The 25,344-nt window shown below is 42.2% G+C and overlaps 1 protein-coding gene across 2 annotated transcripts in view; it reads left to right on the top strand.

Moving 5' to 3' along the window:
* The window catches only part of itsn2b (intersectin 2b), a 33,612-nt gene that overhangs the window by 5,711 nt on the left and 2,557 nt on the right, over positions 1–25,344 (top strand). Inside the window, exons 2-40 of one of the 2 annotated variants that reach the window (XM_069693748.1) lie at positions 2,786–2,844; positions 4,192–4,284; positions 4,654–4,717; positions 4,839–5,026; positions 5,297–5,557; positions 6,124–6,223; positions 6,355–6,491; positions 7,289–7,352; positions 8,031–8,168; positions 8,292–8,380; positions 8,978–9,282; positions 9,455–9,595; positions 9,712–9,852; positions 10,056–10,143; positions 10,420–10,559; positions 11,357–11,458; positions 11,734–11,915; positions 12,051–12,856; positions 13,099–13,220; positions 13,400–13,666; positions 14,617–14,813; positions 15,699–15,754; positions 16,704–16,870; positions 17,115–17,145; positions 17,261–17,382; positions 17,889–17,985; positions 18,101–18,295; positions 21,342–21,463; positions 21,623–21,729; positions 21,859–22,042; positions 22,271–22,369; positions 22,517–22,600; positions 22,739–22,822; positions 22,925–22,987; positions 23,832–23,981; positions 24,110–24,228; positions 24,409–24,491; positions 24,582–24,665; positions 25,114–25,287. In XM_069693748.1, coding sequence (XP_069549849.1) covers positions 2,838–2,844; positions 4,192–4,284; positions 4,654–4,717; positions 4,839–5,026; positions 5,297–5,557; positions 6,124–6,223; positions 6,355–6,491; positions 7,289–7,352; positions 8,031–8,168; positions 8,292–8,380; positions 8,978–9,282; positions 9,455–9,595; positions 9,712–9,852; positions 10,056–10,143; positions 10,420–10,559; positions 11,357–11,458; positions 11,734–11,915; positions 12,051–12,856; positions 13,099–13,220; positions 13,400–13,666; positions 14,617–14,813; positions 15,699–15,754; positions 16,704–16,870; positions 17,115–17,145; positions 17,261–17,382; positions 17,889–17,985; positions 18,101–18,295; positions 21,342–21,463; positions 21,623–21,729; positions 21,859–22,042; positions 22,271–22,369; positions 22,517–22,600; positions 22,739–22,822; positions 22,925–22,987; positions 23,832–23,981; positions 24,110–24,228; positions 24,409–24,491; positions 24,582–24,665; positions 25,114–25,287 — 5,653 coding nt within the window. In that variant the 5' untranslated portion in view covers positions 2,786–2,837. The remainder of the gene's footprint in view (positions 1–2,785; positions 2,845–4,191; positions 4,285–4,653; positions 4,718–4,838; positions 5,027–5,296; positions 5,558–6,123; positions 6,224–6,354; positions 6,492–7,288; positions 7,353–8,030; positions 8,169–8,291; positions 8,381–8,977; positions 9,283–9,454; positions 9,596–9,711; positions 9,853–10,055; positions 10,144–10,419; positions 10,560–11,356; positions 11,459–11,733; positions 11,916–12,050; positions 12,857–13,098; positions 13,221–13,399; positions 13,667–14,616; positions 14,814–15,698; positions 15,755–16,703; positions 16,871–17,114; positions 17,146–17,260; positions 17,383–17,888; positions 17,986–18,100; positions 18,296–21,341; positions 21,464–21,622; positions 21,730–21,858; positions 22,043–22,270; positions 22,370–22,516; positions 22,601–22,738; positions 22,823–22,924; positions 22,988–23,831; positions 23,982–24,109; positions 24,229–24,408; positions 24,492–24,581; positions 24,666–25,113; positions 25,288–25,344) is intronic. The other variant, XM_069693749.1, reaches the window with a different exon arrangement.

The raw sequence follows: 25,344 nt of genomic DNA, 5'->3' as shown, positions 1-25,344 counted from the left end.
AATGTTATGTTGGGATTCCCCTGTAAATTACAGCAGTTTAGCTACTCGACTACTGCTTAAGTCTCCATTGTGATTTTCTGTAAAAACTATTCATATGTTAACTTTTACTCCAATAGTTAATAAAGTATATGTATGAATGAAAAGAAATGCAGAATGAAAGGCAGAAACTGAAGACGGGGAGGATGATAAAGGATCCTGAATGACCGAGGAGTAGTGAGGAGGGAGAGAGGGAGAGCGACAGATGGGAGGCAGTTGATTAGCCCTCCCTTGCTGTTCGCTGCCCTTCTGAGATCATCGACCAGGCAGAAGTTTTACGCCATCTCTCTCATCCGGTTCTTCTCTCCTTCTTATTCTTCATTTCATTCTCGTTCTCTCACTCAAAGGTTTTTTTTTTATCAGCAGACAAGTCTGAGTTCAGCAATGTCGCTTCCTAAAAATCACTCATCAATCAGTAACACTCGTTCTGCCCCGGTTTCAGTCGTGGCTCCCACACTAATATATTTTCTGGGACATCAAAGCTGTCCCTCCGCCAAAATCTGTGATCACTTCCTGTCAACTGATGTTGGACGAGGAAATGCTTGTGTCCGTAGGTTACTGGGCAGGAAGTGTTGAGCAGAAAGATTGGAATTTCTCTCTCTCCTTTTCTTCCTCCCCCTTCATCATGTGAGTCTGACTAGCTGATGGGAGAGAGATAATCACAGAGGAAGCAGGTGTTCAGCACGCTAATGTAATGAATATGAAAGATACAGAAACAATGTGATTGTCTGAGTCACGGTGTCCCCCAGTGTTGGTGTCTGTATCCGTTTCCACAAAATCATGTGTTTATCTGCAAGCGAATAAGAGATTTAAATCTAAAGTGTAAAGTGTTACATTACTTTGATTCAAATCTGTTTTTCAAATTTCATGCATAAAATGTCGTCCTCACAGTCCATGTGGCCTCCTTTTTTATATGTCCTCTACTGTGACCTCCTGAAGCAAAAGTTCACGCTATTCATTTCACTCATTTCACGCAAAAACTGCTGTTACTCTAAACGAGGCAGTTTTGTGGTGGCTGTATTTCAACAGGTAGAACATTGCTGCAGTCACAGAGGAGGCCTATAAATACACCTGCCAACCCAGCATAATACAACTCACTGGTCTTTTGTCAACAAGGTGCCCATGTATGGTACATTCAGCCTGTGGACAAGCACAAACTTGGTCCGAACCACACCACCAGCAACATCAAACAAAAACAAAATTCGACAGCCACGCGAGCAACTCTGCCAGCATGCAAATAATAACGTCAGCATGCTAACGTGCTAGCAGTGATAACGTGTTGGTATTTAGCAGGTTTTTATTCCCCGTGTAAGCTACTTGTGTTGGCATGCTAACGTTTGCTAATGAGCACCAAACACAAAGTCCAGTTTTGCAGGTCACAAACATCCAGTAACGAATCAAAGTTTTTACCGACCATCCTGAAAGCAGCGTGAAAGTCTCGAGCAAGTTTACTGCCTCTTCATTCAAAAGTGTTTGTGATACTTGAATAAATTAAACTGCATGGAAAGCCATCTAAAAGTAGTCTTAATCCATAATATAATATATTACAGTCTTGACCAAAGCGGTGGACTTCCTGACAGAAAAAAAAAACACAAATTAACCAAAAAATGTGATCAGGGATTTGACAGGAAATAAAAAAAAAATATTTAAATGATGATGAATCAGCAAAATTCTACAGCTGACGAGGGAGCTGTTCTGTTAACTAACCAAACTTCGGTTTAAACCTCTCTTAAGAAACCTTTATTGAAATAAACTAATAAAAGTAAAAGTTGAGACTTGAGAAAAACTTAGAGACACTTGCACTAAAAGTACTTCAGACTTAAAAACCCTGACCTACAGAAGAAATGGGCCCTCCTGCTATAAACCAGATTTATGCAACAAGGGGCCCATTTCTCTACTTTCTTTGCATGTGCATGACTCAACAAGAATGGTTTCAAAGCATGACGAAACACAGAAAAATGCAGGGTGACAGGAAGGCAAGTTGGAAAGCATTCAAATTGTTTCTTGGTTGCTGGAGTTGCTAGGTTTGTAGTTGTGCTTGTGGAATAGCTGAATGGATGTCAATGGAGGGCCACCACTTTGGCCTCAATGAAAATATCTCCACAACTATTGGATGTATTGCCATGAAATTTGGTGCACAAATTTGTCCCCTTCCAGATGAATGGAAACAGTGTTTTTGATGATTCCCTGCTTTTTCATCTGATGCCACCATTAGGACAACATTTTAATTGATCTGCTAATACTTTAGTTTAAAGACCAAATTCCTGTAAAACTAATTATACAGTACTCCCATCTGCCTCAGACTGGCAAACATTACTTTTTTTTTCTTTTTTTTTTCTCAAGCCTGTGTTCACTGTTAGAGCCTAGTGTGATAGTCTGGATTTCTTCTGATGAGTGTTGGTCAGTTTAGCTTGTGTAGTATGTTTTGCACTGGCCTCTGCCCACCACAGAGTCAGTGTGGATAGTATTGAAACAAGTCCCAGAGGTTTTTAAAAGGTTTGGGACATGGCCAGAGTGCTCCTGACTGAAGAGAACAGGAGAAGCCCTGTTTGACTCTGCTGACTGACCAGAATCTCTCTCTCTCTCTCTCTCTCTCTCTCTCTCTCTCTCTCTCTCTCTCTCTCTCTCTCTCTCTCTCTCTCTCTCTCTCTCTCTCTCTCTCTCTCTCTCTCCTGCTTCTCAGTGACAGCACTGTCCTGTCTTGGCTCAGTATTGACTGATGACTGGACTGTGACTGTGTGTTTTGCAGATGGCTGCGAGCAGTAGCTGAGGACGCCGCTGGGAGTTCTCCACTTGCAAATATGAATGGTAAGACCACTGCTGTGTGTGTGTGTGTGTGTGTGTGTGTGTGTGTGTGTGTGTGTGTGTGTGTGTGTGTGTGTGTGTGTGTGTGTGTGTGTGTGTGTGTGTGTGTGTGTGTGTGTGTGTGTGTGTGTGTGTGTGAGAGAGAGAGAGAGAGAGAGAGAGAGAGAGAGAGAGAGAGAGAGAAAAAGGTGTGTGTTTTCTTGGCTCTGCAGATCTGCTGAGACACACAGAGTGGTAGTATTAGTAGTAATTCCCAGTTTCATGCTTGTGTCTGTACACACACTGTTCCAGTAATTTGTCTATTATTATTTCATACCATCTGTGTGTATGAGGTTTTAATTTGAAGATCTCTCCTGTCCTCTCTCTCATGATATAACAAAATACTGGTATATATTTTAATATGGATTTTAAGGGCATGTAGTTTTATATTTCAGTTTTATAACTTGACACATTGCCTTCAAATGTTGAGTAAAAACAAAATAAATAATTACGTCTCAGTTTTTTAGTGACATTCATTTTCTGTATGAAATAGAGACACTTTCAGGAATGCTTGTTATTGCTGTGCAAAAGTTATTATAACAGTTGTTATAACACATCATTCTTTTATGCTGCTTAATGGCAAAAAGTCAGAATATTACAATATGATTTTTTTTTTTAAATCATATTAATGATTCTACCAAAGTTGCGTGTGAACGATACGATATGGCACACTCCTCCTATTAGTACAGTTACTGTGCTCTGGGGTCATTTTGAAACCTGCTCAATTTCTTGAGACACCAGCTTTGTAAATCATATTAGTCACAGGAACTCCATATGGTTTTTTTATGTCCATTGACTGTGTCTGCTGATGTACTGTGGAGTAAACACAGATGTGCAGTCAGCCTTGGTTGTATAAATACTAGTGAAAGTGTGAGCTTGTTCTTCTGGACAAAGTGACACAGTATCACTCGCAACATTGAGCTTCATTATCACTTTGTCAATATCAGAGCATTCCCACCTCCTGAGTGACACTGACGCTGACCTCAGGTTTCTCTCATCTCATATCTGCACACCTGTTTTCATTCCTGTCTGTTTTCAAGTTATAAAGTGGATGTTTGTGTGCCTTGCTCAGATTTAGGTGCCGTCTGTGTGTAATTTAAACTGATCTTAAACAGAGAGAACCCAAATATCCCAGGAACAGGTTTTCTACAGAAAAGCTCACTTTTATCTGATACATCAGCTGATGTAAAAAGACAGCATTTATGTTCACCAAAGTTCGATACATTAAACCTGCTTCTTAGAGCTGGTGTCCTGATATTAGTGTCATTTAATAACTGCGTCTTAAGCTTTACATTTTCTTCCTGTCTTTAGGTGGACCAAGTGTTTGGGCAATCTCTCCCGAGGAGAGGGTCAAACATGATCAGAAGTTTGACACCCTCTCCCCTTCAATGGGCTATGTCTCAGGTACACACACTTACACACACCCTCGATCAGACAGCGGTTTTCCTGCCAGGATGTTTCGTAATGTAATTTCATTACATCACATCCTTCATCTTAAACGGTTAAACTAAAAAGATTCCTTTGTGTGACAATAAAGTACAGACATGTGTATATACTACAACTGTATAGGTAGCTATGAAATACACACAGATGTTAACATTTTCAAGTGATCAGGCAAATATAGACATATCTCCAGCCGCATACATCGGCCTACTGCTAATAGGGATTTACAGCCTTGCATTTGTAAACAGACATCTTTTTCATTTTTGCATGAAGTAAAATCTCAACTTCATTATGTTTTTCTGTTCCTTCCCTTTCTGCCTCTTTCTGCAGGAGAACAGGCAAGGAAGTTTTTCCTCCAATCAGGGCTGCCTGCCTCCGTGTTGGCTGAGATATGGTGAGAAACACTTACACATTGGCAGATTTGGGTTCTCTGGCAGGTTTCAGTGAAATCTATACTTGAAGCACTGAGTCTTAACACGGGTACCTTTCTCATGGTCCCTCCATTTGTCTCCCAGGGCTCTGGCTGACATGAATAAAGATGGAAAGATGGACAGGTTGGAGTTTTCCATCGCCATGAAGCTCATAAAGCTAAAGCTCCAGGGTACGCCGCTTCCCTCAGCACTGCCAATCATCATGAAGCAACCTCCAGTGCCTGCTCCCAGCCTTAATAACCCCACCTCATCCATGACCAACCCAGCCTATGGTACAGTGCTATTGTAATAATTAAACAGTATACTCTATGTGGATGTGAGTTAGTTAAGAACAACCCACAAATTGAAAATGTGTTTTTCTTAAAAAGTCACAGCCTCAAGCACGAAAACAATATATGTAATACAAAAAGCCCCATTTGGGGATTTTAAACTGCTTTTGACTGGCTGATCTAAAGTGTGTCTGACTGATTGTGTCCATACATTTTTTTCACCTGCATTTGAATGGATTGCCATCTAAACTAGTGTGTATATGTGTATCCCAGGTATTGGTTCTATGTCCAGCATGCCCATGATGCCTGGAACAAACTTTGCCATGTTGACTCCTATCTCCATGGCAACCCCTGGACTCTCAACTTTGTCTCCGATGACGGGCCTCACCCCTTTGGTTCCTACAGCAACAGGACTGAACCCACTAATAGCCTCCACGTCCACCAGGCCCCTGATGCCCACCATGGGAAACGCCACACTGCCAAATGGCACCATGGGAATTTTCCAGCCATTCCCTGCTGGAGCTTTGAACACTGGTACATGTGCATGTCATTTCTATCCTTCTGTTTGCTCTCCTCTTTATTACTCTCTTTTGTTGTGGATCGGTCTCTGCTCTAAAAAGGAAGACCATTAGGATGGTCTCCAGTATGCTTAAAACATTCATCTGTCTTTTGATTATCGCTTGGTTGATGCTTATTTTCTGTTTCTTGTAGCATGGAAACTGTTCAGGAGAAATGACCTACACCGACATTAAATCCTATATATGTGCAGAAGATTAAGTATCTATGTAGTTTTGAAGGGAAAAGGAGGGAAAACGAATGACTCCTGATCCTGTTTTGCAGAGTCACATCTCTGAAGTCTCAACGCCATACAAATAGCTTCCCCGTCCTTGACAAGGTTACCGTGGGGACTGGATCTTAGTGGATTACTGAGCTTCTAAAGGACTCCTTTCTCTTTCTGAAAACTGTAAAAACAAAAAGTGTAAACATTGAGGAAAGATAGAGGATCATATTTTACAGTTAGATGTATGAATAAAATGCCCCACCAGCGCTGCAAGTTACTGTAGAAATGTATGTAATGGATATGGATGGATGTTTTTCAGGCCTACCTCTATCTGGGACCTCCTACCCTTCTTCCCTTGGACTCTCCTCTTCTGCTGGTATAAATAGAGCCTCATCACTGCTGGACCTGGGATCTGGCAGGTAAAAAACACATATTTACAGACATTTGAATGTATGAATCTATTCGCTCTTTTCCACAACCTCTGTAATTTGTTAATGTCTTTAAGTGTGCAAACCCTTAAAAGTGAAGTTTCATTGGTTCTGTCTTTCAGCTCTGCTTCCTCGTCCCCATCTGTGATGTCGCCCATGGCTGCTGTTCCCAGTGACTGGGCTGTGCCACACGCCTCCAGACTTAAATACAGACAGCAGTTCAACAGCTTGGATAAACAGATGATTGGATACCTTACTGGTACGATGCGTTTCTGCGCGCGTGTATGAATCTACAGTGTGTAGGTCATACAAAACCAAACTATGTGTGGAATTCAGGCGTGGATGCTCATGAACAACAGTCATGATTTCATAACAGTTGCCTCCCTCTTTTATTTGTAATGTCAAGCCTCAGTTGACTCTAAGGAAGTGGAGGCTGTATTTGCGGGTGTGTTCAGACGCACGGGCAGTTTCTCCACACACACACACACACACACACACACACACACACACACACACACACACACACACACACACACACACACACACAGAATCAAGTATGCATTTGCCTTTTTGTTCTGCCTTGCTGGACCTGTTCTCTTGAAAAACCAGGGATTTAGTGAAATGGCAATGGCGCACGAACTCACTCAGTCACTCCAGCCAGATTACTGTTGCAATGGTACAATGTAACTTGGTGCACTATATGCGATTTTGCACATTAAATTAATCACATGAATGGCTTGTTTTAATTCTTTTTAAAAAAAAGTTCTTCCAATCCCTTTGTTGTTGCTAATGCTGTCACAGTCTTTTAATCATCATCTCGTATATCTAAGTAAATATTTGAGGGTTAAATGGTTCAATTCTTACCTTGTATGTGTGCGTGTTGTATTGAGACGCAAGACTCCTGTGGTACCGTGCACATTTTCTATTTAGTTTAATTAATGAATCAGCACAAACTGTATCAGGTCTTGCACACACCGTTCACCTCTTCATTCCTCTGTGTCACCCACACATCTGTGCCATAACAAGTGTTCTGACATCTGTCACTCATATTACCAGGTCAGCAGGTCAGAGGTGCCATGGCAACCACAATGCTGACACAGACGCAGCTGGCCTCCATCTGGTGAGAATATCTGCGTGTTTGTTTGTCTATGTGCATGTCTTGTGATCACCACAGTGTTATAATAAAGAGCCAAAGACAGGTTTGGCAGCCAGAAGTAAGAAACTTCATTCCATCATAGCTGGCATGACCATAGCTCTTTGTTTGTTAAGGAAATTATTGATTTCAACTGAAGGGTGTTCTGTGCGTCTATTGCCAATAAATAGAAGGAAATAAAGTTGGTTATGTCAGTCTGTTTATGATGTTATAGAGAATACCTCCTTGTGTGATCACCAGGCAGTATACAGTATGTGTGCCTTTACACAATATTTAATATAGTGTAAGCTACATCGGCTGCAACTAATAATTGTTTTCACTAGACGAAAGTCCAGTAATCATATTCTCCCTGTATTTGGTGCTTCTGCCGCTTGTCTGGACACCTCAAAGTCAATCAGACTCTGTGGACATCCACTAAACTCAACTAGGAAGTGCAATAGTCAACTGAAATGAAAACAGCTGATAATCACAGTGTTGTAATTAATTATATCAAGACCTTGATTCTGTTCCAGGTGCTATATGTTCCTGAGAGTCTGTATTTTTCTCTCCTTTATGTAATTCTACTGCGTTTAGTGGTGATTAGCAAGTACTCCAGTGTGCAGTTATGTGAAAAACTTGTATGTCCAATTTGTAACCCTCCTGCAGGACTTTAGCTGATGTGGATAAGGATGGCAAGCTAAAAGCTGAGGAGTTTATTCTGGCAATGCATCTTGTGGACATGGCAAGGAGCGGACAACCACTGCCACTAACACTTCCCACGGAGCTGTTACCACCCTCACAAAGGTATGTGGACACAGTTAGTGCATTAAACCTTGTCTTTGTTAATGTACTGTATGTGTGAGTATATTTTTTGAATGATGTTGTGAATTGTGTATTCAGCCGAGTTGTTTTAAATCTGTGTTGCAGGGGAGCAATGAATGGCTCCGGCTCTTCTCTCTATGCAGCTCTGACTGATGACTTTGACATCGAACCTCCACAGAAAGCCAAAACCAACAGTCAGTACTCTCACTACCAACATACACACAGACTGTACTCTTATTTAACTGCTGCATTATGCACAAGTAGTATGTATCATGTTTATTTTTGCATACACACTGACAAGCAATGATATAAAAGCATAAACATACACATAGTGTTGTGACATACACAGCAGCCACCTGCAACAGGCTAAACTACAGTCAATCAAGAGCAGCAGCCAAGTGATACACAAGTATGTAGGGCACCACATGTTGGTGTTGGGTTTGTACACACTATCATCTTACACAAAGATACAAGGCTAGTTGTAGCAGCTAGAATTAAATGGTATATCAAGTATTCTTAAATGTTAGGTTCACCGCTAAATGCTTTTTTATAATCCTCTAAATCTCCAACCTCAATTACTGTCTCATGTTCTTGTCATTATTTCTCAGTTTAACTGGAACTACAATTTTAAGAAATTCCTGTCTTCCTGATTCAACTGCTCATTAGAAGCTCAAGCTCAATAAGAAATAAATAGTAATTAGTCAAATAAGCATCAACATTTTCACAATATTTTCTAAGTGTTAGCATGTCAATACGGACTTCATCTAAACTTTGTCCGTCTCCTTATTCAGTGTCGTTCGAGGATAAATTCAAAGCCAACTTGGAACGAGGGAACGCAGAGCTGGAGAAAAGACGAGTGACACTGCTGGAGGCGGAGAGGAGGGAGCAGGAGCGACGCGCTCAGAAGGAAAGAGAGGGTCGCGAGAGGAGGGAAAGGGAGGCTCGGGAGGCCGAGGAGAGGAGGAGGAAGGAAGAGGAGAGGAGGAGGAATGAAGAGGAGAGGAGGAGGAATGAAGAGGAGAGGAGGCTGGAGCGACAGAGAGAGCTGGAGAGACAGAAAGAAGAAGAGCGGCAGAGAGAGATGGAGAGGAAAGAGGTGAGGGAGCATGTTACAGCTCCCTGAAGGAGCACTGCACATACATGTGGTATTAGAGGTAGTAGAGTGTCCCTTTGTACTCACTTCTGAGGGACATGTATCACACTGTTGTATGTATATTTACTTCAGTGTGCTTTTTTTCTTGTGTGTCTATTTCTTCAACGCTGCACAGCGGGAGATGGAGCGTCAGAGGAAAGAGGAGTTGGAGAGGAGGAGGCGAGGAGAGCTCCAGATAAAGAAGGAACAGGAGCAGGATGATATTATCACACTGAAGGCGAAGAAGAGGAGTCTGGAGATGGAGCTCGAGGCAGTGGTGAGTGGTGAAGAGACCATTTTCATTTCAGTGCAACTTCTCTCTATTTAACCTGATGTCTTTAACCCTTCATTGAGTGTATCTCATCGCTCTCTGTTCTCTTCTCTGTGATTCAGGGTAACAAGCATCGTCAGATCTCGGACCGACTGCGTGGCATTCAGAACAAGAAGAAGCTTCAAAAGACAGAGCTCGATCTGAACAATCAAAGGAAAGAGACACGCCAGCAGGACATCAGTATCCTGCAGAAACAGCTAGAGGTTTGCTTGAGTTATTTTTCTGCCCATCTAATACTATTGTATTGTAAAAAAGTAGCCACGACAGTTAATAATTGTTTTGATAGTTCTGTGTTATCTGTAATTTATGTGTCTGGTCATGGCTTTCTTAAGACAGAGTGTATTCATGCTTTCTCAGATTTTTCCCTCCAGTGATGCATTTCTTGTTTGTATTTCCTGTTGGTCAGGAGTTCCAGAGGAAGTTGTCCCAGCTGACGCCGGAGCAGAAGAGACTGACTGAGAAACTGAACAACATGGGTCTGAATAACTTGCCTGGTTAGTAATGTTTAGGAACAATAAACTCAAAAACCCATCACATGTACGGTCTATTTTCAATACACTTCATATTAGAATCACTTAATGTAGTGCAACCCTTAGATAAATATAATGAAAATATTCAATTTACAAGTGTATACAGAGTGTACTTAATAAAAGAAATTGAATTATTGGAAAAGTATACATTTTAGGATGCCCTGTTGTCAGAGGGCACTCCATTTGTATCAGTCGGGTGGATAGATGTGACCTGTTTAACTGTATGTCATTTGTTCATAGTGTCGACCATGTCCACCCTAACGGTGGGTGTCACAGAGAAAAAGGGGGCGTGTTTGAAACTGCGAGACCAGCTGCAAGCTCTGGAGAAAGAGACCGCTGCCAAACTAGCTAAGATGGACCAGTATAACAAAGACATGCAGGTAGGAATTAATCACAAGCACAGTGTTATTAGCATATCCTACCATGGCATCAGTTCGAACAACATTTCACACGGGTCAGCAGGCCCTTTTAATTTGGGTCTTAAACGACGACATTGAAACTGAAGAACAGATAAACAGTGCCCTGCGTCTTCCTCTCCGCCTTAGGGGTTTTAAAACTGTTGCTGTTTTGCTGAACTGTGGTATGCAAAACACCTCATGAGAAATTGTTCATTTTTTCTTCTTACTCCTTGTGTTGTCCTTAGTGGCATCAGGTCTCACGCTGCATGTTTCATCACTTACTAGCAGCAGGTTGAACTCAGGCTGCTCATTCTTGCATTAGTGTCAGTAACTAAGGACAAATAGTGGACATCTACCTGTGACTGTTTTGATGTTGTGCAATATATGAACAGAAGAGTGTTACGTAAGTTACATAATATGTTGCTTGGCAGTGTGAAGCTTTAACAAAGAGGTACTGGTAGTTTTGTTTCTTTGTGACCTAACAAATGAAGACAAATCAAGTCTTCACATGTTGTTTGCCTAATATTAAAGCAGTGACCTTTGTGCAGTACCTTTAAAGTTGAATGCAAATATTACCTACTGACTGCTTCTTCCTGGCCTTTGAGGCTTTTTTTCTCCTCCTTCCTTACATCATTATTTCTTGCTGCCAATTTCTCCCCTTTGTTATCTTTAACTTTTATTCCTGTCCTTTGCACCTCTCTTCCTTTCTTCTCCTTTGGAAATTCTGTTTTTTCCTACACTGGCTCCCTTTCTTCTCCTTCCTCTCACCCATCCCACAGCCCTTGTTCCCAACTTTACAGTATGTGGGTGTTGAGGACTCAATGCTTCAGGCTGTCTTCTGTCTGCTGGCCTGCCTCCGTAACCTCTTCTACCTACTAAAGGTTTTTGCTTTCGGTCTCTTTGTTGTTCTTGTCTTCTTTTTTTTTCTCACCTTGTCTTTTGTAAAATTGTTTGAATTTGTCTCTTTCTGCTCTCTGTCTCTCATGCACCTCCTGCAAACTCCATTATGTTTAGTCGGGTGTTTGTTGCTGTTTGCTTGGACGTGCTGTTTGTTTACATACCTTAGCCTGTTATGTCTGTCCAGTCACTAAATCTTTAATTTAATCACATATCTGCCACTCTGCTAGTAAATGTGTGTATTGTTTGTGTATGCCAGGAACTGAGCGAGAGCCAGAGAAAGCAGCAGGCAGCACTGGAGAAACTGCGCAGCGTCAAAGAAGACAAAAGTCGGGAGCTGATAAGAAGGAAGGCGCAGGAAGAGGAGAGGCGGAGGAATGAAGAGGAGCAGAAAAGACAGGAGGAGGAAAGGAGGCGGAAGGAAGAGGAGGAAGCTCAGAGGTAAAATGCAGTTTTATTTGAAGATTTTATAATAAAGTAACAGTTCTGATTTGTTTACTTCCATCAGAAACAAACCTACAAAAACTTGATGTAGAAACTTTGAAAGTAAAGTCAATGATTGCTTTCCACTCACAGGCGTATTAAGATGGAAAAGGAGCGTCAGTGGCAGGAGAAGCTGAAGAGGGATGAAGAGGCGCGTCAGAGGAGGCTTCAGGAAGAGAAAGAGGCCAAACAGAAGGAGGAGGAGGAGAAAGAGAGACAGGCCCTCATCCAGGCTGTTAAGGAACAGGCCGAGCGAGAGCTCAGAGCAAAAGAGGAGGAGCGGAAAAGAAGAGAGGAGGAGGAGAGAAAGAAAAGAGAAGAGGAGGAACGAAAGAGGCAAGCAGAAAGACGGAGACAGGATGAGGAGAGGAGAAAGCTCGAGGAGGAGAGGAGGCAGCTAGAGGAAGAGAGGAGGAAACTGGAGGAAGAGAGGCGACAAGAGGAGAGGAGAAGGAAAGAAGAGGAGGAGCGACGCAGGAGGGAGGAGGAGATGAAGAGGTTAGAGGAGGAGAGGAGAGAGAAGGAGTTCAGAAGGGAGAGGGAGGAGGAGGAGAGGAGGAGAGAGAAGGCAGCCGAAGCAGCTGTGCGAGATACAGAGGAGAGGAGAAAGCGGGACGAAGAGGAGAGAAAGAGGAAAGAGGAAGAGGACCGGAGAAAGCGGGATGATGAGAGGAAAAGGCTTCATCAGCAGCAGGAGGAGGAGAAGAGGAGGCGAGAGGAGGAGAGGAAAAGGGTAGAGGAGGAGAGGAAGAGAAAGGAGGAGGGAGAGGAGAGAAGGAAAGCAGAGGAGAGAAAGAGGAAGGAGGAGGCACCTCGTCAGCAACAGCAGCCGAATGGAGGGAAGGTGGATATTCAGGAGAAACTGACAGCTCTGCTGAGAGGACTGGAGGAGAGGAAGGGTAACACACACACACACACACACACACACACACACACACACACACACACACACACACACACACACACACACACACACACACACACACACACACACACACACACACACACACACACACACACACACACACACACACACACACACACGTTCATACTTTCATACTTTTCTATACTTCTGTCTATTGTCTTCCTTTTTTGTGTGTTTATAAAGCTCTTTAGATTGATTCACATTTTGATGATTCAGGTGGGCAGCCGAGGGCCACACAACACAGGAAGTCAGCAGCTCTCACGTCCTTCAAAGCGCTCTACCCGTTCACTGCACGAAACAACGAAGAGCTCAGCTTCGGTTCTGACGATATCATTGAGGTAAGAATGAAACCAAGCCTTCTCCAGATTGTCAGGCCAAATATTCTTAGTCAAATGTATCTTTCCTTTTCTTTCCTTTCCTTCACTGTTTTATTTTGTTCGCTCTCCCTCCTCACAAAAAAAAAAAAAACAACAACAACATAATTTTGCTCTCAAACTTTCCTTTCCCCTCTTGTCAGGTTGATGAGACGGTAGAGCGAGAGGAGGGTTGGCTGTATGGCAGCAGACAGGGGAAGATGGGCTGGTTCCCAGAGAGCTACGTGGAGAGAGATGCCCCTTCACATGCAGCTAATAACACTGCTAGTGCTGCTCCTCCTCCTCCTCCGAAAGTGCCGCTCCAGTCACAGCTTTCCAAAGCTCTTGAGGCTGCCAAGGTAGCAGGGACAAAGTCCGCCTTCACGCCAACACATTCACCAAACCCTGCACCCTCTGAGACACAAGGACAGGTGAGTACTCACTGTTGGACCAGCTCCCGCTCTCTGATTACAGTATGGTCACTGTTCTTCCTATGTACTTTCAACAACAGACGTAGCACTGCTGCTAAATGATGAGCGTCACAGCAAAAATTTCATATAATACATGAGAATCACGATAAACACAAACTACACACACTTTTCCCACTTGGAGCAGCTGATTGCCGCCTCTCCTCTTCTTCCTCCTCTGCTCTCTGTGTTGGTATTTGACTGCAGAGAGGACACAGTGAACCAGGTGGAGTAAAAGATAACATTTTACTCAAGTCGAGAAGAACTAAACTCCATACTAAAAGAACAACTACACTCATTACTAAAAGTGTAATAAAACAGGTTGTGACTATAAATCCAATAACCACCACCTGTTCAAAAAGCAGCTTTGCCTGCTGAGTCCCATCCAGTATGTCTTGCACAACCAAAGCACGTTTGTTAAGCTAGTGGAAAATTGCTGTGAACAAACTAAAACAAAAGCTGTCTGTGTGTAGTCCAAGTGTTCATTGTGGCACAAAATGTGGCAATGTGTTGTAAACTGAACCATGACTGATTTCTGTGTTCTGCATTCTTTTTGAATATCTCTCAATATGTTTATGCCACGAAGATATTGAATTTAAATAGTGAATTTGCTGTTGTAACCTTGACAGGAACTTCCAGAAACAATATTTACTCAGTTGTTCTGAATTAAGATTACTTCAAGGCAGAGCACTTGCTTTATCAGTGAGCATATTTGTCTACTTTTCTACTTACTAATGTTGAAGTTTTCTGTGAAAAAAGACAACCTGTGTTGTTTTTTATAATAACGCGGTGATATGTAATGTAATACGGGTGCTGGTCTCGTGAACTCTGCGCTCATCCCTAATGGAAAAGAAGGGAAACACTGCTGGGCATATACAGACACTGAAATACTGCTGTCTTTGTTTACGTTTCAGCAGGTACTGGGTAACCTGTTGGCCCAGGCCCTATGTTCCTGGACAGCAAAGACAGACAACCATCTGAACTTCAACAAGGACGACGTGATTCAGGTGCTGGAGCAGCAGGAGAACTGGTGGCTGGGAGAGCTGAACGGTGAACGGGGCTGGTTCCCCAAGACATATGTGACACTGCTGGGAGAAGAGGAGGCTTCAGAGTAAGTAGTCACGGACACTCATTTGTTCCCACTAGTGCGAAGACAGACATAGTATTTGTAAATAATGCCTCATTATTAAATTTAAAATTCTTCTTGGATCCCTCTCCGGGGACCTCATGAGCAATGTCAAAGTCAAACAAGCTTATAAGGCAAATTTTTGGCACTAATCCTGACTTGAGAGTGAAACTTACACTGCTGAGCAACTTTGGCCTCAAACACAAACACACACCAGCTTGGTATGAGTTTCTAACACCAATTTAATGATCTAATTTTTTTTTGTATTACTCTTTGTTAACTTACATGAAGCACTTACCTGTCTGCCCTCCATACCGACATATTTTGTTGCTGTTCGGATGCTTTTATCTCCAGTAAATCAGTAAAATCAGTCACATGTCAAAGTACCTGCATGAAAGTACATGTTGGGTGACAGTTCCAGTATGATCGGTATTCAGGCCACAGACATGATTTCTTCCCTTCTCTGTGATAAGGAATGTGCTGTGTTAACACTTACAAATCACACTGAAGCTTGGAGATTTATCTACATACAGTATATACAGTATTATTCCAGCTGGGGGTGTACCAGGATGTTGTGAGGAATCTGAGCCTGAAGATGACGCTTTCAACCTTTACCTGTATTCATTAAGTCTGGTTGATGACCAAATCAATGAGATGGCAGGTTTATGAAGCCATTAGGAGACCTGACTCCTGGTTTCACATCTGGCTGCAGAAAGCCTCCCCTTTAAACAGGAGGAGCTGAAGGACATGTCTGTGTGTGCTATGTGTTTTTTCTACTTGCTACTGTGATCCTTATATGAAGATAAAGGAATGATGAATGGATGAAAGACATGAATAAATATATTATTGTAATCTACTCTCTGTTTATAGCATGAAGAGCTCCCCTCCTGATGTTTCAGACTCAAGTGATAGCTTGCAGCTTGAAGGTACGGTAAATATTCCTGTAAAATATCAGCCCACTGTAGTTCAGTTAATATTTGGGCTTGGTGTATGGGCAGAAACATGTGTCACCAGACTCATCTGGAATCACTCAACTTGAAAAATTGCATCACAAAATTTTATTTGAATACCATAATTAAAATTTACAGTGTTAAACTTGAATAATTGCTTTGAAACTGAATATGAAGAGCATAATTTTACAATTACCAGGTTTCCTGACCGACTCCCTCAAGTGGGTGAAAAGATCAATTTAAAGGATTTCATACATAAGATCATCTATGTGGAATAAGGACGTGTACAGAGCTAAATTTTCTGTGAGGATCAAATACAGATTCAGAGGATTTCAAGTTCATTAAACCTCAGTGTAAAATTTTGAAATTTTAATTCAGGTTATGGTCCCCAAATTCAGTTTTTCAATGCAAATATTAAATTTAGATAGTACAAATTAAGAATTATGTGATTGAAATTCAAATTATAATGCAATTATTCAAGTTGAGTGATTCAGATGAATGAATTATTGAAATCAAGTTTCTGGTGACACACATTTCTGACCATATCTGTGTATCACATACACCATGCATACGCATGTTGCTGTGTGTTTAGATCATATTTTAACATGTAATGATTTTTACAGGGTTTAATGGACACATGACTTTTTCTATCTCGGGCTTGAATTATATGTCGTGTCTCAAGTTTATAAAGATAATCTGTTTTTCTCTTTAAATAAAATATTGTGCCTTTTTTTTTTATCAATGATTCAAGACATATCTTAAAACTACAGTTGCTGCCTACATATAAAGGCACATTCTGCATTTTCTTGGACAACATATTGTAAGAAATCTTGTGGACTTTCTTTGTGGCCTCAACGATCCGTGTGGACCCGTAGTCACATTGCCGTTTATTTACTGTATGTTCATATAATCTTCTCTTTTCCAGAATATGTGGCATTGTACACGTATGAGTCTCCGGAGCCTGGTGATCTCACGTTCAAAGAGGGAGACGTGATCCTGGTGAGCAAGAGAGAGGGAGAGTGGTGGAACGGATCAATAGGTGACCGCACGGGCGTCTTCCCCAGCAACTACATCAAACCTAAAGAGACAGATGTAAGGACACTCAACACATCCTGACATATAGGGGATGAACTGGTCTGATGGGATGTAATTGTCTGGCTGCAATAATTGATTGAGTAGCTCATTAGTCATTTTTGAGACTTGAGTTCGCGGTCATGTAGTAATAGGTTATATTATACTGTAAGGTCTGATTTTATATTATTTCATGTGTGTTTTTAATGAAGATATTTTCTAAATTCCACTGGAAAAATACATTTATTTGTGGTGTTTTTTTCAGACATCCAGTATTTCTGTAAAGAAAAAGCCAGGTAAGCGCTCCCTCTTTTTCTGTCGGTTTCCCTCTAAGATTCACACATAAAGACACAAATCCTGGTCATGCATTTTGCTGCCATGTCAAGTTGCATTTGTGTCTTGTGTGCACAGAGATTGCCCAGGTGATGAGGGCACACTCCTCCACTGGCCCTGAACAGCTGAATCTGGAAAATGGCCAGCTCATCCTCATACTCAGCAAGAATGTCTCTGGCTGGTGGCTCGGAGAACTGCAGGTCAGAGTTCAACTGCTGTTCGTACTTGTTTTGAGTTGGTCCTTAGTACTACATGGTAAATACCCACAGTCTGCGATTTACTTTATCTCTACTCTGCTCAACCTTTAGCATCGGTGTAGCAGCCGAAAGTCGTAGCAGTTCTTTACGTTGCTTACTACAAGGGGGGTTTCAAATATTTTTGGCTTGTGACAGAAACAGAACAATGTCCATTTGAAGCCGCTCAGTATTTGCATATGTTTGTCGGTTGTGACCTGTTCAGCAAGAATATATTTTTTTCCTTGTTTTAGTTGAGCTTATTTTTGTTTAGCTTTATTGAGTAATTAAGAAAGAGGAAAGTCTGAGAAATAAATGAATGTGCTCCAGAAATTATTATTATTTTTTTTATTTTTTTTAGCTTTTCTGTTCTGGTTACCACTTTACAACATCTCTGACTTCTCTACTAGAGGTCAGCATCCCTGCTTTCTGATTAAAACCTCACTATGTTTGTTTTTGTTTTCTGACTCTAGGCCCGTGGTAAAAAGCGTCAGAAGGGCTGGTTCCCTGCCACTCATGTTAAAGTATTGGGATCCACCAGTGGCAAGTCTACACCAGCACCCCAACCAGGTAACTCACACACACACATCTGCTCGTTATTTGAGGGTGAAGCAGGACAAAGTACACTGCTTAAGTTAGAAAAAGTTTAAATAATACTAAGAGGCTCCGTCCTCCTCTGCCTCAGTCTGTCAGGTGATTGCGATATACGACTACGCAGCCGCCAACAAGGACGAGATGAGCTTCACTAAAGGGCAACTGATCAACGTTCTGGACAAGAACAACCCTGATTGGTGGAAAGGAGAGATGAGCGGGGTCACTGGCCTTTTCCCCACAAATTACGTGAAGATGACCACAGCGGACTGTGACCCCAGCCAGCAGTGTAAGTAAACCTCTCAAACGTCACATCTTATCACAATACATAAAGCACAGAGACCTCCAAACCTCTGTGACTAACTAATCCTTACCCTTAGTTTGTCCTTACCTCTGCTCACCAACATTGATAGTTTATCATCAGCATATCTCTCCGTCTGTTTATCTTTTCCTCCCACTGACTCTTTCACCGTTTTCTCTGTTTTTCTTACTTCCTCCCTCCCTTCCCACTCTGTATTTCTCCTTCCCTCTGTCTCTCTCTCTCTCTCTTTCATTCCTCGGCTTCTGTCTCTTTCTCCTTGTAGGGTGGTAGAAAGAGTCTTCCTCCTCTTCCTCTCCTCCTCCTCCTCCTGACTCCAGAGAGACCCACTATCACACTCTGCTCTGACGGGGTGGAGTGTCTGGACTCTCTAGCTACTAACTTCTCCCACTGTCTGTGCGTGTGCGTGTGTGTGTGTGTGTGTGTTGTGTTTGTGTGTGTATTAGAAACACAAATTGTGAACAGGTGTTTGAGGAGTCAGGTGTCCTTCGACCCTTTACCCTCTGAGCCTCTGTGCCATGTTGATTCCTTCAGTTCTCATTTTGATTGTGAACTGATCACGCTAAATCACAGGAAAAGTGTGTGAAGCAGAGCAATAGTGGGTTTTTCTGTGACTTGTCCTTCTTCCTCCCTTTTGTTTCTTATTTTTCCCTCCATTCAATCCCCACCTGCCACTTCCCCGCCTCACATCATTTAATTTTCCCTACATTTCTCTTTTTTTCCCTCCCTCTTTCTGAAACATTTTCTTTTCCAGTCTTGCTCTCCAATTTTGAGAGTTCAGCTCACACAGAGCCCACTATTTATCTCTGTCTGTATTCAGACATGATGGTCAGGTGTTACTGTAACTTTCTAAACCTTGTTCTTGATACTAAAGATGAACAGTGCACTAATCCTCAGGCCTGTGGATATTGTGAGAAAGAATGGACAGTCTAGATTTCAGGCTGGATTCGAGCTAAAAATCCCTAAAATGAGTAATTTAGTTTGACCTGCTCTATTTATTAAAGAAATATTTTTTAAAAAGGGATAAAATAAGACATATTCAACAATATTTTTGCTCAGGATAGTTGAAAGTTAGAAACGAGTGGAGAGCATGCTACAATTGTGGTCTGCTTAGACTTTTCAAGCTATAACTGTGAAATTCATAGCTTTTGCTTTCACCTTGTGGGAACTCTATACACACCTTGCAGTGGGCTTTTGAAACGCTTCTGTTTAACTTAATTGGGACACGGATTGGTACAAGCAGGAGCGTACAGATAGTCCTGTACATTTAAAAGCCATAAGTGGGTCTGCTGTTACACTAACAGACACAGGAGGAGTGTACGTAGTGTTGAAGTGAGCGACTCTTCTAAAGCCATTAACGGACATAAGCTTCACCTCCGGGGCTGATAATACAACAAAAATCTTTTGCTGCACCTTATATTAAGTGAATGCTGTTTTGCTGCTGCTCTGACTGATTTTCTTAATGCAAGAAGTGAATGCGTGTCTGCTCACAGTGTTCACTACAAGTTACACAGTGCAAAAAAAAATAACAGTAATAATTATAGTCAGGACTGGGGACACATTTCCTTCTGGTCACCAAGTGAAAACGGTGGCTCCTGTCCTGCTAATCAGACATCAGGGATCGAGTGAGAAATACTACAAAACAATTGGATGATCCCTGATTCGAGCAAAGCAAATCGCTGCTGAAGCTTTTGTGTTATTCCTCTCTTTAATTTGAAGTCAGAGGATACCAGGCTCCATTTATTACAAACCTACTGTAGATGTCAGGTGAAAAGCTGCAGTGAAAATGACAGAGAGAGAAAGCTGTATAAAGAGTCACTGCGGCAGCAGCTGTTAGCACAACTGACTTGACAAATATATACAACAGAACATTTGTGGTACATGCGGGTGGAACTATTTTTGAAGATATGTCTAATATATTTTCTGATTCTGGAATAAAACATAAAAATAAAGATTGGTTTGAGATGACATTTTAGTGATTCATTATTGTTGCATGAAATATCTCTGCTCTACAGTGTATGTGTGGTATTCACTGTTTGTATTGTCAACACAATACATGTGATTAAGATGAACAGATAGATGTGGACAACCTTTTCTCAGCTGGACCCTTTTTGTTTTTCTTTTCATCACTTCAGACACTTCTCTTTCTAACATCCTGTGCAACTGAGTCTTAAAGGATTGCTTCTCAATCAGTTTGGATTTGTTTTTCTCCTTGGGATTACACAATAAACCATGTAATATTGGCTAAATCTCCACCTAACCTGGGCTGTGTTGATATTAGTTATCTGGCCTGTTCTCACAAATTTCCAGGCTTATTTCAGTGGCAGACGTCACTAAAATCTAGAAGAAAAAAAAGAGGTGAGCTTTATCCGCTCTGAACAAGGGTGAAAAAGAAAGAAAGAATCTCCCTTCCTGTTTTGGTACAAACAGATTTACCAGCAACAAGAAGATAACGGCACAGAGGGAGAAAGAGACAAACTAGACAGGGGAGACAGAAAACGATCAGACTTTGAGAAAACAACAGCATCACGGTCACAGGAATGACTTCTCAAAGCAGATTTCACTTTCTAAACCTTTGGAATGAGACCAACGATGAGGGTGAAGGAAGCGAGGGAGAGGAAGAAGAAGGGTCAGTGAGGGAGCAGCAGTCAGGTTGTATGGGACCTTCACAACGGCAGAATGGGCACACCGTACCAGGTAAGTGTGTGTGTGTGTGTGTGTGTGTGTGTGTGTGTGTGTGTGTGTGTGCTCTGATCGATCGATGCTGTTTTTGTGTTTCCTATTCCATCCTCCTTCTTCTTCCCTTCTTCTCCCGCCTCCTTCCTGAAAACTTCAGTAGTGTATACACAAACATGAGGAACAACCGTGTTTGTTTTCTGATGCCAGAGCTTCCAGCAGGAGGCAGTAGATGCAGTGCTGAAGTGTTACCGTGCTTTAAGCGGTCGCTTGTGGTCTCGATGGACTCTGCATTTTTTTTTTTTGAAATCTCCTTTTCTGTATTGCTCCTCTTCTGCAGGGTGTGCAGACCTAAACAGCCTGGATTCACTGAGCCCCCAGGAGAAGAAGAGACAGGGCTACATCCATGAGCTGTTACAGACTGAGGAGAGATATGTGGAGGACTTGCAGATAGTGCTGGAGGTAATGCACACAAATCCTGTTGAATACTCAGCAATAAACAGTAAACCCTGTCCTGAAAACTTACATAAACAGTAAATCATCAAAAAGTAGTAAATCATCAAAGAACAGTTACTACCACATACTGATCACATGTTTGTGTGTTGTCTTGTGTCTGTGTAGGTTTTCGACAGGCCTATGTCCGAGTCGGGCCGGCTCAGTGACGCAGAGATGGGCATGATTTTTGTCAACTGGAAAGAACTGCTGGCCTGCAACACAAAACTCGTCAAGTAAATATCACTTGGATGGAAAAACTACATCTAGAAACGACTGCGTGCCTGATGGAGAGATGAAATGTCATACAAGTGCACCTGTTTTGGTGTTTATGTGTACGTTTATGTGTACGTTTGTGTGCGTAGGGCTCTACGTGTTCGTAAGAAGATGGGTGGGGATAACATGCCGGTGCAGATGATCGGCGATATCCTGGCCGCCGAGCTGTCCCACATGCAGCCCTACATCCGTTTCTGCTCCTGCCAAATCAACGGCGCCACGCTTCTCCAGACTCGCACCGACAACGAGCCAGACTTCAAGGACTTCCTGAAGGTAGGCGGGAGAGGAAAGAGGAGTGAGCAAAGAAAGATGTACTTAGGGGGGGGGAACCAAGAGTGACAGTGCAAAGAGGAGGAGAGGAGGAGGAAGAGTTTTATTATTTTAGCCTTTTAAAACTTGCATGAACATCTTACATTTGACCCCTCTGAGTTCTGCCTGTGCTTTGTCATCACATACTGTACAAGAAGGTGGACACAAGGATGTGTTTTTTCTTTCCATCAGAAAATCGCCACAGACTACAGGTGTAAAGGCATGCCGCTGTCCAGCTTCCTGCTCAAACCCATGCAGAGGATCACACGCTACCCACTGCACATCAAAAACGTAGGCCATGGTGGTGGTTCAAATAGTGACCTTGCAGTGTGTAATTAGTCGCCCATTGATGACTGTAAATAACGTGTGTGTGTGTGTGTGTGTGTGTGTGTGTGTGTGTGTGTGTGTGTGTGTGTGTGTGTGTGTGTGTGTGTGTAGATCCTGGAGTGCACTGCAGAGGGCCATACAGACCGAGGTCCTCTGAAAGAAGCTCTGGAGAGAGCAGAGGAACTCTGTCAACAGGTTCATTTATTCATCATTTTATTTCATTTATAACCTCACTTTTTGATGTTTAAAGGTTGTTTTATTTCCCGTGCTCTGGGTGAAAAAGATCTTTTCATTGAAATGATGTTTTCCACACTCAACGATTATCTTGTGCAGGTAAATGAGGGTGTAAGAGAGAAGGAGAACTCTGACAGACTGGAGTGGATTCAGAACCACGTTCAGTGTGATGGCGCTGCCGAGGTAGAAAGCTCACTGCGAACTCAAGCTCATAACTATTTTAAATATATACTAATACCAAAGAACAGAGGAAGGATTATAGCTAAAGTTTCTCTCTCCTCACAGCATTTGGTCTTTAATTCTCTCACCAACTGTCTGGGCCCCAGGAAGCTGCTCCATAGTGGGAAGGTGAGTAACACTGCGATGTTTCTCAAACTGTGATCCTGGATACTGCCAGAGTCAAAGAACAACTGTTCTGGGTCTTCATATTCCAAAGAAAAGAGTATTTTTCATCTGCCTACATAAATGTTTTAAAATCTAAAGAGCAGTACGAGGGGTCGCACAGGGAGATGAAAAGCAAAACTTTACTCGGTGAAATGCCGGGATGTTGTGGTTTCTTGTTACGAGCCTCAGACCACAGAGTGAAACTTTTAGTCACCAGTGAGCTGGTTCATCTGAGCAGGAACCTAACAGATGGATCTGAGGCAGTGATGATCCATATCACCAGGGGAAAATATTCCTGTGTAGACTGAGATATTTTCCTGAGGATCAAATGTTTTTTGATGCTGAACACTCGACTATAATTCCACGAGGAGAGACTCGATCTGAATGAATGATTACAAGATTTAATTGCCATGTGCGGGAGCAAGAGAAATATGAGGGATGCAAAAGCTTTTTGTGATGTCATCATATCTAAAGGGGGTGAGGCATAACACAGGAATTTTGACAGCAGTGGAATGATTGGCTGAATGAGATCAAGGCAAAATTTGATTGGTTTTCGAAAATGCCCGTAGACAGGTGATTAGAAGAAGCGGAGCGAGAGAGAAGACTGGGGATGAATGAGACACAAAGATAGTCTTCCTGATTGAACTAATGCTGAGCTTCATTACCACCATTACAGAGCTGCTGAAAATGATGATTTACAAAAAGTAAACCTCTTAACCGTGTCCATGTTTTTTAATCTTATTGGAATCTTTGTTTAATTGTTGTTGATCACAAATTTGTATAATTACATCTCTTATTTTCTTTTCAGATGTACAAGGTGAAGAGCAACAAGGAACTTTGGGCTTTCCTCTTTAACGACTTCCTGCTTTTGACTCACTCGGCGAAACAGTTCACTTCGTCTGGGCCTGATAAACTGTTCAGCAACAAGAACAATGCACAGCTCAAGATGTACAAACCGGTAAGACACAAAAACACAAAGTGGGAAAAGTCTTCCTTTAAGGTAGCCTGAGACTTTTGCTATTTTTAGTGTATTTTCCTGCATTTCCTAAAAGTCATCATCTTTTTTTTTTTCTTTTCTTTTTTTAGCCTGTGCTACTAAACGAAGTTCTGGTGAAGCTCCCAGATCCTTCGAGCGACGAGCCCACTTTCCACATCTCGCACATCGACAGAGTCTACATACTCAGGACTGACAACATCAATGAGCGGTAGTTGCTCACACACACACACACACACACACACACACACACACACACACACACACACACACACACACACACACACACACACACACACACACACACACACACACACACACACACACACACACACACACACACAAATGTGCTGCATTTGGTGGCCTTTACAAATGCTGTGTGTGTTTTCAGGACAGCGTGGGTTCAGAAGATCAAACTTGCGTCTGAGGAATTTATCGAGACTGAAAAGAAAAAAAGGGAAAAGGCCTATCAAGGTTTGTCTCTGAACTTCAACAGCCATATTCGTGCCGCCTGACAGGATGATCTCAAATAACCAATGAATCCATTTGTGTGTGTGTTTGCAGCACGATCCGTGAAGACGAGTGGCATCGGCAGACTGCTTGTCACCATCTTAGAAGCCACTGAACTCAGGGCGGGAAAACCCAATGGTGAGCATGAATACACTCCGTAACAAGATGTACTTCCAGTTCAGTGGACTAACAAACACATCATGAACTTGAACTGTTGTGCTGGAATTTAGCTTGTAATCCCTGCTGCGTGGATGCCAGACTAACCCAGAAAAAAGAAACACTTAATTGTGTCTGTCGTCCTTTTTTTCCTCAGCTCACCTTTATTCAGACGCCCTTCTTCAGTCGTCTGTGCTACAGTCACACTTTGTTTTTCCACAATACATGCTGTCCCATGTTTTGCCTTGTTTTTTTTTCTGCCTAAACAGTTTTTTTTGTTTCTTTATTTTCTTCTTTTTCTTGCCTTCCCTCACTCCCTGTTTTGATTGCTCTCCTGTCATCTTTCCTTTCCTTTTTTTCATATTCTTTATCTGTGTTTGGCTCTCCTACATCCTCTTCCCTTTCCTCCTGTCTTCCATCCCACCTCCAGGTAAAAGCAACCCTTACTGTGAGGTGACCATGGGAGCTCAGATCTTCACATCCAGAACGCTCAACGACACCCTGAACCCCAAGTGGAACTTCAACTGTCAGTTTCACATCAAAGACCTCTACCAGGACGTTCTCTGCATCACCATCTTTGAAAGAGACCAGTTTTCCCCTGATGGTCAGCCACAAAAAGATTTCATATCTTTTACACTCCTTCAGTAACTCTTTGTGATAT

Source organism: Brachyistius frenatus, unplaced genomic scaffold, assembly GCF_029030835.1.
Source record: "Brachyistius frenatus isolate BFR_SWC_R1_liver_20210118 unplaced genomic scaffold, ASM2903083v1 Contig_15, whole genome shotgun sequence".
Taxonomy (NCBI): domain Eukaryota; kingdom Metazoa; phylum Chordata; class Actinopteri; family Embiotocidae; genus Brachyistius; species Brachyistius frenatus.
Note: the sequence above shows the minus strand (reverse complement) of the source record. Positions and strands in the feature narration are given on the sequence as shown.